This window comes from Eumetopias jubatus, unplaced genomic scaffold (assembly GCF_037043125.1).
Source record: "Eumetopias jubatus isolate StellerSeaLion01/CBP00866 unplaced genomic scaffold, mEumJub1_p1.0 scaffold_1, whole genome shotgun sequence".
NCBI classification, from domain to species: Eukaryota; Metazoa; Chordata; class Mammalia; order Carnivora; family Otariidae; genus Eumetopias; species Eumetopias jubatus.
In genome coordinates this window covers 149,025,499-149,042,899 of record NW_028274807.1, presented here as the reverse complement: position 1 = coordinate 149,042,899, position 17,401 = coordinate 149,025,499, and the positions used below count along the sequence as shown (strand labels likewise).

At 47.9% G+C, this 17,401-nt stretch overlaps 1 protein-coding gene across 5 annotated transcripts in view; it reads right to left on the bottom strand.

The window, feature by feature from the left end:
• SCN10A (sodium voltage-gated channel alpha subunit 10) overlaps window positions 1-17,401 on the bottom strand; it is a 93,057-nt gene that overhangs the window by 10,324 nt on the left and 65,332 nt on the right. For 4 of the 5 annotated variants that reach the window (XM_088021408.1, XM_028107093.2, XM_028107095.2 and 1 more), the window contains 7 exons: window positions 16,455-16,609; window positions 13,203-13,376; window positions 8,954-9,076; window positions 7,410-7,694; window positions 6,640-6,693; window positions 5,649-5,786; window positions 3,181-3,285 (listed from right to left, as the gene is read on the bottom strand). In XM_088021408.1, the coding sequence (XP_087877534.1) occupies window positions 3,181-3,285; window positions 5,649-5,786; window positions 6,640-6,693; window positions 7,410-7,694; window positions 8,954-9,076; window positions 13,203-13,376; window positions 16,455-16,609 (1,034 nt within the window). Of the gene's footprint in view, window positions 1-3,180; window positions 3,286-5,644; window positions 5,787-6,639; window positions 6,694-7,409; window positions 7,695-8,953; window positions 9,077-13,202; window positions 13,377-16,454; window positions 16,610-17,401 lie in introns of all 5 variants that reach the window. The other variant, XM_088021416.1, reaches the window with a different exon arrangement.

Below are 17,401 nucleotides of genomic sequence, written 5' to 3'. Positions count from 1 at the left end.
CAGAGAGGACCCTGTCATGAGTCTCATCAGGGAGCTCACAGGAGCTGCAAAGCAGACATGGGGGAGAAGGGCTGTGACAGAGGCTGGGTCTTGCTTTCTGTTTCCTGGTGGGGAGAAGTTGCTATCCTGCGGGTTAGAGCAAAGAATCAGACCCAAGTGGGTCTGGTCTGGCTCTGGGCATAACTGCTGGCCCATGTCTTTTCTGGAGTGGGAGGGGTATTGAAGAACCACCAATAACTTCCATTTCATCACTGAAAATGGTGAAAAAATAAAGGGCCGTTCGTGACCACACAACCGTTAATTAAACAGAGCAGGTGACAACATTACTAAGTTGTAGGCATTGAGTTTGCCCTGGATATTTGGATGCTGGGGAATGGAGCAGCTTGCTGGCTGCTCTTGGCTTAACCTGTGGGCAGGGTTCATTTCTTTGCAACCCTCAGTGCTCTCAGAGATGATGAAGTGAGTGACTGATGATGTGATATTCTAGAGCCTATTATTTTCCTATAAAGTGAAGTATATGAAACCTGCTTTTAGTAATTTCTATAGCAGGGAATGTTATAGAATAAAATTTCCCAGTCTTGTGGAAGCTGTAGTCTTTGCTATGGATGAAGCATACAATTTAGAACTTGAGCTATGCCAGTGGTGAGGAGGAGTGTGTGTGTGTGTGTGTGTGTGTGTGTGTGTGTGTGTGTGTGTGTGTGTGTGTTCCAGGTTGGTCCTGCTGTGAAACGGCATCCATGAATCTGTGGGGCAGAATTCCTGTGTCAATGCTCAGCTTATCTGACCAGCTCAACCTGTTGGGACTGCTAAGGGAAGAAGATGAGCATTCCAGTGCCAATAATCTAGTGAAAAGCGAGCTGGATCTGGGAAGATGAATCTTAGGTAGGAGTGGGAATTTCTCGTTTTCCTTGTGTTTCTTTCTTGGTTCTGGACTTTGAGGAAGGCAGATGATCAGGCTTGTCCCACTGGGTGGTGGGTGCCAAGATATTGCCTGCCATATGGATACTGGCCAGGAGCAAGGATGGGCCAAGATTTGTAGGCCCTGGAGATGAGCCAAATGCAGTTGCTGCTTGGGCCCCTGCTCTGCTAGTCAGATGCATAGGGTCCTTTGGGACCCCTAAGACTTCAAAGTCTTGTTTAAATGTTCCAGCCTTGCCTCGGCTATGATAAGGGGAACAAAGGGAAAAAAAGTGTTGGTTATGCTAGGAATAGAGTATTAAGGAGAGAGCCACATCCCTCCACTAAAGCTAGTACAGTATTGATAGTTAATTAGTAATACACCCCTTCCCATCCAAAGGGATGATGAATCTCAGAAACACAGTTGGGCTGTGAGGTCTCACTTCCCTTATCTATGTGGTGGGCCTCCCCCATTGCCATCCTTGGAGGGTCTTGGTTATGGCTTGATTAGGAGAAATGGTGATTTTGTCATAGGTCTTCCTGCCCAACCATTGACTTCCACTCCTACTGTAGTGCCTGGAATTTCAACATTAGGTTCCTACCTTTGTATTAAGATAGTGTCCTCTCCAGTGTCACTTTTTGAAATGCAGTTCATCCTATCCCAGTGAAATTGTCCTCCTTGAGAGGAGGAAGCTATGGTGGCCTGTGGGGTTAGTTGATAAAAGAGGAGAATCTGAGATGTTATAGAGAGACTGAGCAGTGTGTAGGGCAAGGTATTAACAATTGCCATGATTTTGCCAAGGGATGTCCCTAGCACAGACTCCTTAGTGTCCGGTTCAGGAGTAGATTCAGCATCAGTCCAGCCACCAGTGAAGGCCAGCAGGGACTCAGCTGCTTGTTTCTCTGTAAGTCTCAGGATCCTCCTCCCCTGACTTGATGCTGATTGGTTGGACTCAGCCATTTACCTACATCTTTTAATTCTGAGCCTGTTCCTGCCCATTAGACTGGCTGACAGAGGGGTACTCCCTGAGCCTTAAGGCTCACTCAACCTCAGTTATCTTGATCTGATGGGGGATTTGGAAGGAAATCTCTGCCCCTACAGAGGTGTGAACGTCCTATCACCCCTCATTATAACACCTCTTATCAGAATTGAGCACAGTGATACATTTATGACCACTGTTTCCAAGTAAAGTATATCCAAAGGTCATAGCATTTTTTTCTCCCGTAAATGTTTTCAAGACTATGTGCTCATGAAGTTTTTAGTAACTTAGACAAACTCCATGCCTTGATTTAGAAATCCTAATGCCTTGACCAACAGAATATATGTTTCCCTAATTCTAGGGAAAGGTCCTCTCCTTTGTTATAGGTCCTTAGGCTTTGCCCTGGTAGTGGTGGTGGTAGGGCCTAATGGCATAGTGTCCTAGACAGCACCTGTAGTTTTCTTCACAGATACTGCATCTTAACCACAGAAAGGTTACGTAAATGGACAAGATGTCAATTCCATTCTGATGGCTCAGAAATTCTTGGAAGAGTTTCCATTGTACATTTCCTACATAGCAATACTCCCACTCTCAAACCTGTTCATCCACTCTCAGCAGAGGCCAACTAGAGGTTTGACATTTTCCACTGAGAAAGACTGAGAAGAACTTAGGTGATAATACGTAAGGTTTGAGTGTTACATTTCATGGGGGAATAAAAGGGCATGTCTCTTAGGGTTTTTGTGAATAAAGGAATCAAACGAGTATAGCTCTAAGTTTTGGTCAATCTTTAAACACAATAATGGGATAACTTTTGGTTCCTATTGACCATGACTATGACTGGCCAGGATCCCAGGGGCCAGGATCCCAGGGGCTTGGGTTTTGTCCATTTCCTGTCTACTGTAGGCATGGTGTGGAATGTAGGGTGAGGCTGGAGATTTACTGCAACCTAGATCATGATGCATAACCACACAAACACTTCATCTCAGGGCTCTTACCACCTTTAGTATCATTTAGCCTAACCTTCAATCCTGTGATTTAAACTTAAACTGGTTGGGGAACTCAGTACTTCCCTAAACAGGTCTATCTGGAGTACCTGTGGGAGATATATACACTCCAGAAGACCAGAGTTTCTTCTTTTAGACTTCTCCTCCCTTGGGCCTGGGAACTCTCATTATGTCATCCCCAAATTCAACCCAGATTTCCCCCTTCACAGAGAGTGCTGGCTAACCCCTACCCACCATAGGCATAAGCTATCGGTTGGATTTCCAGACACACTCTGCTTCAGGGAAGCTCTGGGGCTCACCAGGGGTCGTGGGATAGGCTTCTGGGGCTTCTTGGAGCCCAGCTTCTTCATGGCATTGTAGTACTTCTTTTGCTCCTCTGTCATGAAGATGTCCTGGCCCCCTAGGTACAGGAAAGGATAACACACCACTGTTATTAAAGCAACAAGAACTCCCAGGGATACCAAAATCAGAGCATGCTGGAGAAGAAGAACATCTCCACCTTCTCCCTTTTCTGCAGAAAGAAATGTCAAGGCCAGAATCAAGCAGTGTCCTGCCCAGGTGCCACAACCAGTGACAGAGTGGGTGGGACTGAGCCTCAGCTCTGACTCCCTGCCTGAGTCTCTGGAACAAAGCCTGTTTGTTTCTCTTTGGCAGGAACCCAGAGGTGCTGCTTGGGCAGAGGGTGGGAAGAATTTGGGAGCAGAACCTAAGGGGAAGGTAAATATCAGTTTAAATCTGAGCCTTGCATCCAGCCTGATCATTTTAGTCAAATCCACTGGGCTTCTGGAAGCATAGTTGCTGTCAGGGGCAGGAGTTTCCCTCAGGGCCTTCTGCAGCAAAGACCTTGAGATCCAGACCCTTGACCCCTTCCTGGTGAGGAGGAGCTAAGGACAGTTCCTGCCTTATCCAAGGGTCTTGGGAGAACTCTTCATTGGCTCTCTTGAGGCCCTGCCATTTGCATTGCCTCTATTGTTAGAGTGCCAGAATTTCCACCATCGAAAATGCCTTCCTCCCTTAGTTTTGGGTTTTCTTTGAGGACCCTCTAGACCTCCTTCATTCAACCCCTCACTTTTCACTTCCTGGCATAATTTGAATTCTTCCCATTTCCATAGCATGTTTGTGTAACTGAGTTCACTGCAAATGCTCAGGAAATGGGCTGAGATCTCTGGGATTTGAGAGGAGATTTTAGAAAATCTGTGCATACAGAGAGCCTCCAGGGAGAGACATCTCAGTGGGGCAGGGGCAGAGGGTTGCGAGCACTGGGTGGAGCCACACTGAAAATTCTGGGCAAGGAGTCAGCAAATATAGTTCCCCCTCCCCAACTTCATCACTGGCTTATCTCATTCTATCACCTAACATGGCCAACTCCCTGTCAAGGTCTTACTCAATTTCCTCATCTATAAAATGGGAGAAGGGATTGCTTGAATGGTCTCAGAGCCTTCTAGGGTGCTGATGACATTGATCAGCACTTCACAGCTGTCTTGCTGAGCCCCTCTGGGGTAGAGAAGGGCTGCCCACTTCTTATGCCCAGAACTCTGGCCAAGGACTTTCTAGAGGTGGGAGGCCTATGCCATTAGACATTTATTTTAAATTATAATAGTTTAGTAGCTCAGTCCTAAACTAGGTGCTTCTTTTATTTATTAATGTTTTTATTTATTTATTTGAGAGAGAGAGAGTGAGAGAAAGCGAGAGCAAGAGCGCACGCGTGGGCGCAAGAAAGAGAGAGAGAGAGAGAGAGCAGGGGGAGGGGCAGAGGGAGAAGGAGAAGCAGAATCTCTGCTGAGTGGGGAGCCCAACTCAGGGCTCAATCCCAGAACCCTGAGATCATGACCTTAGATGAAGGCAGACACTTAACTGACTGAGCTACCCAGGCACCCCTAAACTAGGTGCTTCTTGTACAGGTTTTTACTTTCCCCTCACCAGAATCCTATGAGTATTATTAACTCCATTGAATGGATGAGAAAGATTTTTTAGAAATTGCCAGGGTCAGCTATCTAGTGAGTGGCTGAGTTGGGAATGCAAGCCCAGGTTTGTATGATGCCAAAACCAATGCTGGGCTCTCAGTGCTATGCTATGTGACTTATCCATATGACCCTGTTTTTTCCTCTGGATCTCAGCTTACATTAGTCCAAAGTGGTGCTTTATCTACCTCAAAGGAATGGAGGGTGTTAAATGAAAGGATTAATACAGGTAACAAAAAAGCATTTTACACCTTTAATGCCCTAATATTTTAATGTAAATATGAAAGGTTATCTGGGATTCGGTTCCTCTTCATCAGAGTCAGGATCCATGGAGGCAAGGGTCTTCCTCCCCATCCCAAGAAGGATTGGGATTCTGCCAACACTGGCGCTCTAGCCCTTGCCAAGGCCTCCTGACCCAGTGCTTCTGGTGGTCAGAGCTCCAGACAGAGGCAGAAAGTGCTGGAGCCCTTTCTTTCCCTGTTGATGTTTTCTGAAGGTCACCTGGGATATACCCAGCACACCTGGTTCCAGCTGGGAAGAACTTTGGGCACTCTGGGAGAGTGGAAGGGGACCCGGACGGAATCAGGGATGTTGTTGACACAGAGAAATGCAACTCTTCCAGCACAGCAGCCCAGGACACCAGGCAGGGGTGAGGGCTGCAATCAGGGTGCAAAGGTGGGTATTGGTGTTAAAGGCTAAAACTGGGCTCCTGGTCAGATGTGAGGGCTAGGAATAGTGTTGGCTTTAGTTATGAAGCCAGGGGATAGGGAGTGGAAGATTCGTGGAAACACCTGAGCCCCACTTATCTTTTTTTTCTGTTGATTGAAGTTGTCAATTATGACCCCAACGAAAAGATTGAGTGTGAAGAAGCCGCCAAAAATGATGAAGATGACGAAGTACAAGTACATGTACACATTGTCCTCCCACTTGGGCTGCAAGTTTACCTGTGAACAGACAAGGTGAAACATGAGGAGCAGGTGGGTGTATGTTTGTGTTCATCCCTGAGACAAGAACCTGGGTATGGGTGGGTGGTTTATTCAGGAGTCAGGAAGCAGGACTGAGGGAGGGAGAGGGTAAGCAGAAGAAAAGCCAAAGAGGGTGTTGATAAGCAGGCCATCATTGCGGGGCAACTGACGGTCCATCCTGTTGGGGTTCTCCAATGAATTGTGTAGAATGCACCTCAGAATTGTACCTCTAAGGGATTGGGAAGCTGGAGCATTTACCTATAGACTTCCCAAACTTATCTGTGAGGGTTGCCCCTGTGGACATTCAATCCTCCACCCTTGGGGGAGGGGCTGCTGAGCAAGCTCTGATGCACTGAAGAAAGTCAAGTCTCAAAGAATCAGAAGCACAGCATGGGAGTGAACTCAAGAGGTGGGCTGAGGGGACTGGAGCAGGGCATCAGCTCTGCCACGGCAGCAAAGGGTCTTTCCTCAACAGCACCCATCTCCTCGCCCTGCTGCCATGACATACCCTTGTTGTAGCCACCACCCTACTCCTCCCTCTGCCCAGGGAGTGCCCTCACACACAGTCCTGGAGATGTTATCTGATATTTTCCTCAATGGTGAGCAGGAGAACTTGAAAAGCCTGGGGAGTGTGCCTGGTAGGGAAACAGGTGAGGTTGGCTTAAACATTCAATAGAGGGCCAGCTGGACACTGCTCTAGGGAGGGATAAAGCCAGGCTGTCAGGGGACTGCTTTTTCTGGTACCAAAGCCACCTTCAGTCTATTTCAAATAGACTGATATGAGTGGGATGCACCGAAGGGAAGGCAGTAGGCACAGCAGGCTGAGACTCACATCTCGGGCATCAACAGCTGCATACATGATGTCCATCCAGCCTTTAAAGGTTGCCTAGGAACAAGGAGCAGAGGTCACTCAGTGTCTGCGCATTGTCTACACTGAACTCTGTTTTGATTCACTTATTTGTCTGTTTTTCTCACAGAGCATGGGCCCCCCTGGAGGCAGTTCTCTATATCTGCCAGGGCTAAGCACAGCGCCTGGCCCACCACAGCTACTCAGGGATTATTTGTTGAACCAATGCATGAACAAACAGTGGGATGTAGGAAGGTGTGGGTAACTGCATGACAAATGTATAAGCAATTGCATCAACACCTGACTGGATGGAGGCAAGGTATGGATGAATGAATGGGAGTGTGAATGTGTTTGCCTGTCATCACCACCAGCACTCTCTTTCATTATAATAGACCTGTAATACAATTTATTACTGTCTAGGAGAGGATCTGTAGTAGAAGACTGAACAGGTGGCTATATCATGTCTGTTTTGTACAAATAGTGAATTCTAAGTCATCACCTGATACAACTGCACTGCAGGTTCATCCCTTTATTCTATGCTGCCAGCCCACACTTGTCTAATTGTACCACTGTGACATTGCTTTCATGGGTAAGGTCCTTTAGCCTCATGCTAGTCTGTAGGAATAGGTAGTGACTTCAGCTCACACTGATTGCTACCCCTTGCAAAGTCTCTACATAGCAACTTCTGGAAGACACCAGACCCTCTACATTATCAAGTAGCCAAAGGAAGAGACATGGTTGATCTCCAGACTTACCACCTGCAGAAGTGCTAGGTAACCCATTGCAACATTATCAAAGTTGACTTTCACGTTGACCCAGAAGAAGCTGCCAGTGTGGTTCTGATCTTTACAGTCAGATATGTTATTCACAATAGACAAAGGCACAAGAGAAAGGTACTCATTGGTTTTGTTGATGCACCGCCCAAACTTCCCCGCAAAGAAGTTCACACCCATGATGCTGAAGATGAGCCAGAAGATGAGGCAGACGAGGAGGACATTCATGATGGATGGGATGGCACCCACCAGGGCATCTACCACCACCTGTGCGGGGCGAATGCAAAAGGATCTGGAACCCTTCTTGCTGGATCCCACTTCTGTCTACACTCAATCTGCTTCATGAGCCAGTGGCCTTTGGAAGCAGCAAGAGAAGTGGGTTAATTAGGGCAATAATTCAGACTCAGAAGACTGAGAGATACTGGGCAGCTGAAGATGGGTTTCGATCTTCTCCCTAAACATTCTGGGCAGGTTTTAGGGTATTTTCCCAGGATTGAGAAGATGGATGAACTTATAGTACACACATGCTTTTTAGGGGTATGAGTATGTGTGTTGTGCTTGCACATACAGACTTCTAGGACCTTGCTTTATAGTATTTAAGAAATACTATTTTAAAAGGACTTTTAAAAATATAGTTCAAGGTATGCCTTAGTCAAGAATCAGTGAAAATTGAAATCCATATTCACAAACTTGCTTATTTGTAAAGCAGCAAACTAGAGATAAAATAAAACAAATTTCAAACTATTTCAGTCATAAGTTCCTAGTGTTTGTGAAGGCACAAGTGAATTTTTAAAGTCCACTTTTATTTTTGAAGATAGAATGTCTTCTTTGAGTCAATGGTGGAAGAAAGCAAAACCTCATTTTTAGTACCTGGAGCCTTTTGTAATTAAGAAGGGGAGGGGGACAAATTAACAGTCCCTTGCCCCCCCCCCCCAGTAATTCAAGGGCCTGGCTTGTGAGCATTCCATTGTGAGGAAGAGAGTGAGGGCAAGGTGGAGGTGACAGTGATGGGCAAGGAAAGGGGTGGATGAAAGGGAAGAATCCATAGGACCTCATGACTACGTTGTGTTGGAGAGGATGCATTCCAGCGGATGGTGGCCATGTGCTGGAGCTGATGGTGCCACCACCTTTAAATGGAGTGTCAGAGGAAAGGCTCATTTGTCTTGGGAAAATGAAGGGTTTGGGTTGTTCTGGAGATTTTGGTAAAAAGGACAATAGGCAGGGTGGGGAGATGGAGGTAAGAGATGTTGAAGCAGGATCACTTCACTATGAGCAGGAAAGTGTGAGTCTGAGTGTTGATAGACATGATATTTGAGTTGAGAAGGGAAAGAGTGCTCATAAAGGGACACGAAGGAAAACCAGAGCATTAGGACACAGCAGCACCACCAAAATCCCAGCGGGAAGCGAGGACCCAGAGCCCACCTGTTAGGGTAGGTCCAGAGCTCAGGTTCAGGAGCATGGAAGGTGTGGGAGGGGGGAAGGGTACCAAATGCTGCAGACCAGAGCAGTTTGGAGATAGGTCTTACCCGCATGCCTTCGAATCGAGACAGAGCCCGCAGGGGCCTCAGGGCACGGAGGGTCCGAAGGGCTTTGATGGATGCCACATCAGAATACTGCAGGATTTTCGCTATAAGGCTTGTCAGGGAGATCTGAGTGCAGGCAGAGAGAAAAGCATTACACTAGGTTCCAGAAGTTACTGGTAGAAGGAGACAGGGAATCCCTCCTATGCTCTACCCTGTCCAGGCCATCATCCTGGCTTCCATCTTATTTTGAACTCCAGTGAAAGGTCTAGAGAGAGTTCAGTCTCTTTCCCTTATTAAAGATTTCATTCATCACTTCTCTGAACCTCTGGGAAAGAAAACCTCAGTCTTCCACATCACCATGTTGAGGTGTGTAGGTGGTCAAGCTCCCAATGTATTACATCAGCCCTCCTTTTCCCCTCCAGAGGCACCAGCCAGACTTCAACAGGCTTGAAACTCTGATTTTCAGAGACTTGGAGAGATGATTTCCTTCATGGGGGTTATGCTGAAAGTCTATTTTGAAGAACACAAAGTGAGTCTCAATTGTATTAGCTCATAAAAGTGGAGGGCAAAGAGTCCTGCTCTCAGTGGAGTCTAGTTCCCTCTCAACTCCTGATTTTTTTGTGTGGTTTTGGGTCAGTACTTTGCTAGTCCAGGTCATATTTTCCCCCTGTATAAAATGAGGGCGTCAAAGGAAGAGTGAGTGGCATGGGTTCATGAAATCCAGCTTTGACAGATGGCTGAGATATAATAACTGGGTTGTGATTCCCTGTTGGTCTTCTTTTAAAGTGTTGGACCAAGGACTGTGAAGGACACAAATTGACATGGACAAATGCTCACACCTTCCGGGAACTTTGAAGGTGCCGGGGTGTTACCATACACATGGGCTTGGCTTGCTGGAGACTGTGACCCAATCCTGGAAGGTCCCAACTGCACCTGAATTCAGGCTTAGCCTATCCTGGCAACTAGGTGAGGAGGTACACCAGACCTTCAGAAAGAAAGGGGTCTACATTTGGGTGCTAGAGCCTCAAACAATGTCTATTCTCTGAATGGGTGGCTTATTCCACCAGGACAAAGAACTGGAATGGAAAAACAAAACAAAACAAAACAAAAAACCTTTCTTCATCCATGTAGGACTCCAGACACCAGCAGGTGGCACCTAGCAGTCTGGCTGACAGAAGGTGGGGAGGTTTGGGGCCAGTTTCATGCTGGACCCTATTCAGTCTTTTGTTCAGCCTCCTGGGAAAGCTGCCTCATGTGAAAAATCTATAGTTGGAGCAATCAGGGTCTGGGGTCTCTCCATCAAAGCCCTCCACCCAAGCCCAGATCCACTCCCTCTGCTTGGGCTACTAGCCTCCCAACTGGTCTCTAGTACTACATCCATTCTCCAATGCAAATTTGATTATAATCATGTGTGTCTCTCACTCCCAGACTTCACTGGTGCTTTATCACCCTCAGGTTAAGTTCCGGATTCCTTAGCCTGTGTTATGTGGCTGCAGACTGCTTTTTCAGCCATGTTTCACTCATATTTTCTACCCAAATAAAATTGTTCCTTAAACATACCTGTGTCTGTACTTTTGCTCAGGGTCATCTTTTAATTAAAATTGCCCCCCCAGTCCTCTTTGCACCTCAGTGCTCCTGCTCATTTTAAGCCCCACATTTAATGTCATTTCTTATATGAAGCCTTCCCAACTACCTCACCCCCACAGGCTTATGTCTCTGTGTCCCTAAGACACAAATTATTTTCAGCAGTGCTCACTACATCCCCCCTTATAATAGGTTTATTTCTCTTTGTGTGTCTGATCTGCTGAAAGATTATAGCACAAACTCCTGGAGACAGGGAGTTTTTGTTTCTTGGCTTCTGCCTCTTCCAGAGCATTTCATAAGACAATCTTATATTCAGTAGTCATAAATAAACATTTGATAAATTTAAGAAAAGATAGAAGCATGTTGGGATGGATGAGAGGAAGGAGAGAAAGAAGGAAGGTGGATGAAAGGATGGTTGAATAGAATCATGGATTAAACGGACACAAAGATGGATATAGGACAGACAGTTGAAAGGAAGGATGAAAGAAAGAAGAAGGATAAAATATGGAAGCATAGCATAGTGGATGGATGGAATGGCTGAAAGGGAGAAGAATGGATGGCTGGATAAAATGATTGATATATGAATGGAAAGAGAGTTGGGTAGAATAAATGAATGGAAGAGATTTGAGAATGGATGGAAGGTTGATTGGTTAGGTGGAGGAGTGGAAGGAAAAGAGATGAACGGGCAGATGGGTGGAAGGAAGGAAAGATGGGGGCATTTGGGTGGCCCAGTCAGTTATGGGCCTGCCTTTGGCTCAGGTTATTCTGGGGTCCTGGGATGGAGCCACATGTTGGGCTCCCTGCTCAGCAAGGAGTCTGCTTCTCCTTCTCCCTCTGTCTCTCCCCCGTCTTGTGCATGCACTCTCTCTCTCTCAGATAAATAAATAAAATCTTTTAAAAAAGAAAGAAGGATAGGAGGATGATTAAAGGAAAAATGGGAAGACAGAAGAATGAATGGCTAGGAGGTTGCTTGGATCAAATGTGCATGAAAGAGTGAATGGAGGGTTAGATGACTGAATAGTCAGAAAGGTGAACCAAAAGCTGGAAAGATAGAAGGATTCAGGACCAGCTGATAGATAGATGAAAGGAAGGTTAAGATGAATGGTTAGGCAGAAGAGAAGAGAGAAAGAAAAATGAGAATGGACGGAAGGAAGGAGAGGACTGAAGGGATAGATGGAAGCAGTAAAGATGAATGGATGTTTAGAAGAAAGGGAAAAGGAAGGGTCAATGAGTGGGTAGATGGAAGGAAGGATGAGTGATCAGAGGAAGAATTAGGAGGAAGATGGATGGAATGAGAGGGTGAGCATTTATGGTGATCAGGACTTAAACAAGTGAGACGTACGTAGGTAAGAGCGACTGTGCCCCTAGCAGGGCTGTGAAGCCAGAATAAAACACTTTTCCTTCATTTATGAATGATTATTTTATATGCACAAAGTTAACACCTGTGACTCAGATTTCAGGCCTCACAGCTAATCCCTGTGATACAGGGATTAAAAAAGCGGTCTGCAGCTACATACAATCCCGATGCTGCCAGCACTTTGGTATCAGGAAAGAAGAGAATTGAGTACACAGACCTGCTGTGGGGGACCTGCCAGGACAGGAGGCTGGACAGAATGTTCTGTACTGGACCCCGTCCAGCTTCAGGAGGTGAGCACTGAATACAGACCCATTTCCTGACACCTCTGATGTGCAGACATTGGTCCTGGTTGGCTGCTGGAGTGTGGGAGGCAGAGACAAACACAGCATGAACCTCCCCCTGCCTGTGGGGACCCTCAGCTGTGCCACAGTGAGCAAATAACTCAGGCAGCCATCCTGCAAAGCCAAGAGGGCAAAGACCTGGACAGAGATAGAGAATGGTCATGGGCAGGATGAGGGAGAGATCTCTCCTGGCTTTTGGGGGCTAGGAAGGGTCTTAGGAGGTTTCATTGAGGATGGTCTCCTCACAGCAGTGAGGAGAGGCACTTGGTCAATCCCCTTGTGCAGTGGTAAGTGGCCCCAGGTTAGTGTGAGTCTGAACACATGTGCTTCAACTCAGCATCTCTCCAAAGGGACCCTCTGTCCCTTTTAGTGCCACTGGGGAGAAGCTGGTTGGGCAAGCTCACTGATTCTCAATCTGGCTGCACACATATTGGACAATGCCCAGGAGCTTTTATAAGATACTGATGCCTGGGCTCCTCCTAGGACTGGAGAGATCTGAATCTCCGAGAGGAGCAGTGTTGGTTCATTGTATTTTTAAGAGGTCCCCAGGTGATTCTAAAGTATAGCCAGGGCTGAGGACCACTGAATCAGCAGGTGGGAAGAGTCTCTGGGCTGTGCAGTCCTCGGCTCCCCTCAGTCCAGAGGCTCTATCAAGGGATGCAAGGTCATAAGACCCTTGAGAGCCTCACATGTCATCTTGCTTTGGATATAAAATACAGAAGGCAGTCAGTGGTCTTTCTGGACGGAGGCCTAGGAACCGAGGACTCACCTGAGCGTCACCACTGTGCCAGAATTGTGTACTGTCTGATCTTACCATTCACCAGTGTGCAGGCTATTCTCAGAGACCTTGCTAAGTGCTCAAGACTTTGGAGTGGCCCATGAGGCGAGGCCACAGCTTCCTTGGTGCTAGCTGCAGCCATCCATCAGATGTGAGGACCCCAAACCCCATGTGTGCCAATGAGCCACTCACGTTCACAATGAGGAAGTCCAGCCAGCACCAGGCATTGGTGAAGTAATTTTTGAAGCCATAGGCCACCCATTTGAGCAGCATCTCGAATACAAAGATAAATGTAAACACCCTGTCAGTATATTCCAGCAAAGCCTTCACTGTGGGCTTCTGGTCAAGGTGATGGTCTTCAAAGGCCTGGAAGGAAGAAAGGGAGCAGAATGGTCATCTGCCTGGACCCGCAGCCCTGGTGCCCAGTGATAGGGAAGGACCCCACCAGCCCTGCCCTCAGCCCCTGGGAGGGCTTTGGGAACCATCTTGCCTGTATCATTTTGTTTTCTCCGCTTAGAGTATGTGTGTGTGGGGGGGCTCAGAGGGATAGTGGAAGATGCACTGTGACATACAAACCAGGACCCCCTAGAGCCAATGGGGCCTGCAGCCTGGCTCACTCTTTGCAGGGGAGCTGAAAGCAAGGGAGAAAGGAAACCTCAAATTGGGGTTTGGAAGTGAACCAAAGGGATCCTAACAGCAACTTGGTTTAAAAATAAAAGCATCAAAGGATGTTCACAGGCAGTTCCCAAAAAATGAAAGTAAGAACTGCCCATGAACCTCTGAAAAAGAATGTTCTATCTCACTGGTAATTAAGGAAAAGATGATACCATTTTTCTCTCATGAGATTGGTAAAGATAGAAAAGAACGAAGGCAAGGCCAGGGTTGCTGTGGCTGTGGGAAGGTCGCTCCTCTCATACCTGACCAGGGTCTCAAAACCAGTCCAGTCTTTTGGAAGACCAATTTGGCAAGAGGACTCAAAGGTTTCAGGAACCCAGCAATTCCACCTTCACAAATTTAGCCTAAGGACCCTGGATGTTCTTAGTGCCCCCCCTCCAGAGGCCCTTGGAGGGGCCAGGGAGCTATCCCCCAGCTGCTGCGATGTTAGCTGCTATCAGCTGGCGGATGCCCCCTTTTCCTGAGGACCTCCCTGAGCTGAGGGGAACTGCCTCCACCTGCAGAAATGCCTAGGAGGTTAAATGCCTGGTCTGGGGGCAGCCGTAGCCAGTGACTGCCCCCTTTGCCTCAAGGTGGGACCGCTCTGTGACACTCTTTATGCTCCATAGTCCTGCAACATCAGGCTGAGGTGGACTTCGTGGGATCTGCATCTTTTAGCAGCCGGTCCTCTCCTGGTCCTGCCTCCCTCACAGGCTCCACCTCAGAGCACGCCCTCCACAAGCAGCTTGCCCAAGAATCCCTGCTTCAGATTCTGCTTCTAATCAGACCCAAGACAGGAAAGAAGCAAATGTCCTCAAAGGAGTCGACACAGGCTATTCAATGCTTATTTGAAGGAAACACCGGCATTATTTACATAAATGGTGGTGCATTCTCGTAACGGAACGCACTGCAGTGGCTAAGTCAGATAGTAGGAGTATATTTACTGTGAGAATTTACTGAGAAATTACAGAATGCATAAATGTGGTTTCAGTTTTGTAATATTTATGTATTATATGCATAAGAAAGATGGGAAGGAAGTATACCAAAATGTTTTCAAAGTGAGATTCTCTTTGAGTGATAGGAAAATGGGTGATATTTTTTCTTTGCATCTTCCCATAATTTCCAAGGTTTTTTTTTCTTGCACTTTACTTTGTCAGATGAAAACTCATGTTTTTTTTTTTTAAAGTACTCAAAGTAAAAAGCATAAGGAAGACTAAATTTGGTGCCAGCCTGTTCAGTCCCTTGGGGAAGGAGATGGGGAGGTGAGGGCCCAGCAGCTGGTGCCGGATCTGTGCCCCCTGCTGGGAGGGAGGGGAGCAGCTGGGGTGAGTGGAGTAGGGGAACAGAGAGAAAGGAAGGAGCAGGGGAGCATGGAGAAGAGAAATGAGGAGAGGAGGCCCATGGGGAAAGACAGGAGAGGAGGAGGTAATGAGGGAAGCACCTTGTCAACAGCAGATGGGACTATTGTCCTCATCAAGCAGGACAGGAAAGAGGGGAGGGGAGGGAGAAATCAGCACCCAGCCCCCTCTTGCCTGGCGATGTGCCCGGAGCACCAGAGCTATACAGAGCCAGTTAGGGCTGGGGACAATCGCCGCCCTCTGCCCAGCAGTGGGCCCCTTCGGATGCTGCCACCCCCTTCCCCCTCCCCCTTGGTGGCAGAGCAGCCCTGTTCCCAGAGACTCTCTTCGCCCTTGGCCTAGTGCCATTGCCCGCCTGGCCACCCCCACCCCAGATCATGTGGGCCATACACGGAGCGGTTTGGGCACCCTTCCTGGGAAATCTGGTGTTTAAGTAGGTGGCCAGATATCCAGTAGATTGTTTTTAGGGAGTAAATGACACATGAAGAGCAAAACAAGTGAAAACACTTGGAGCCATGAGTCAGGAGTGAGGGCTTCTCGTCTTCCCTTTAACTAATTAGCTGGGACCCCAGGCAGGCCCCTTCATGTCTTTGGGCTGTGCCTTCCTCATCCCATAAGAGGCAGACAACTGGGGATGATGAGTCCCTTCCTGTATCTACAGCTGCCTTGGTCCACTGGGAAGATTAGTTGAGATTGTGCAGGGAGCATAAGCCATGGCGCAATCAGAAGCATCCTTCCTTGTCCTACAAAGCTGACCATTCAGCAAGGGGCTAAGGAAGTGGCTCCTAAGTCAGAATTTCTATGCCTGTAAGGCCTTGTTATTTAAAGTGTGGTCTTTGGAGCTTGTTGGAAATGCCAATTCTCAGGCCCCACCCCAGATCTGATTCAGAATCTGCCTTTTAACAAGTTCCCCAGGTAATTACATTTTGAGAAGTGCTGATACAATGATTTGCTGTGAGCTTTCAACGAGTAATAGCCTTTGCAAGTGGCTTGATAAGACAGAAGGATGGCAGTCTTTGCACTGGGCCTTCAGAGAAGGCCAGTGTTTGGGAGACCAGGGGGTAGAAAGCCCAGGGCTTTGGGATCAAATGAGGGCAGAGGTAGGTTTTGCTGCTGACAAGCTGGGTAAACATGGACAAATGCCTCAGGCCCTTTGAGTGTCAGTTTCCCCATCTATAAAGTGGGAAGCATGCCCTCACCGCTTGAAATACTTGCAGCCAGGTTTAGCAGGCGGGGACACGGGACCACAAGAACCTACCCTCCCCTGCTGCTAAGTAGAGCCCGTGTGCTGGCCTGTAGATCTCCTGCCGGCCGTCGGCTGGGGGCTTTCAGGCTAGGACTCAGGGGAGCTCATTGCTCCAGCTCCAGGGCCTTGGGATTGTGTGAGACGCGATCTGGAGGGCTTTGGGGCAGGGACCCCACCTCCCCTTACCAGAGACCCACTGCTGAGCAGGATCATGAAGATGATGAAGCTCTCAAACCAGCTGTGTTCCACAATGCGGTAGCAGGCCTTGCGCACCTGCCAGCCCATGGCCCATGGGAACTTGCTGGCGTCCACTTTACAGCAGGGACAGTGGTGAAGACAGCCTGTGGGGAGAGGTGACTGATGGCGAGGGATGTCCCCCTGGGGAGGGAGGAGCATTTTTGCTCTAGCCCTGCCGGGAAAGCACTCTGCTGGGAAACCTATTTGCCACTCCATAGGAAAGGAAATCTCTGGAATATGAGAGAAGCTGCACCCCTCTCAGGTAGCCTCTCGATCCTGCCCTTCGGGTGTTCCTCCCTACCATTGGTCTCCCCCACTCTCAACTCCTCCCCGATTATCGTCCTTCTTGGAGAGGATACGGGTGACCCCTGTCCTATACGCACCCATTTCTGGAAGCCTGACAAGCCGTGCGGTCTGGGCCTAGTGCTGTCTGAGGGGCTATGTCCTGAGTCCTTGCTCACTTGAGAGGCCACCGCATGGCTGGGATGGGGCCTGGGTCCAGTCCAGCCCTGGGTTGTGTAGTACTGGAAACTCAAGGAAGAGTTAGTTGCTTTTTAATGTATAGATTTTTTAGTATTGAAGCCACAATGACTTTCCTAGTGTGAACTCTATGTATATCCCCTTATTGCAGGCAGATCTAGTGAGAACACAATGTGCCTCTCTATTCTAAACATGGAGGGAAAACAGACTAAGATGTATGTTGTGCCTTTAGGACAAGGTGGGGTGCGTTCAGGGTGCCATGGCCGTGGACGGTTGGTCTGCCTTTCAGAGCTACCCCAAAGACTGAGGGACACAGGTGTGGCCTGGCCCTCCTCTGCATCCTTTATGTCTCCAAACAAGAGTGTTCACCTTTATCCTGTTCAGCCTCAAGAGGCCTGGTTTTTAAGTCTGAGGTG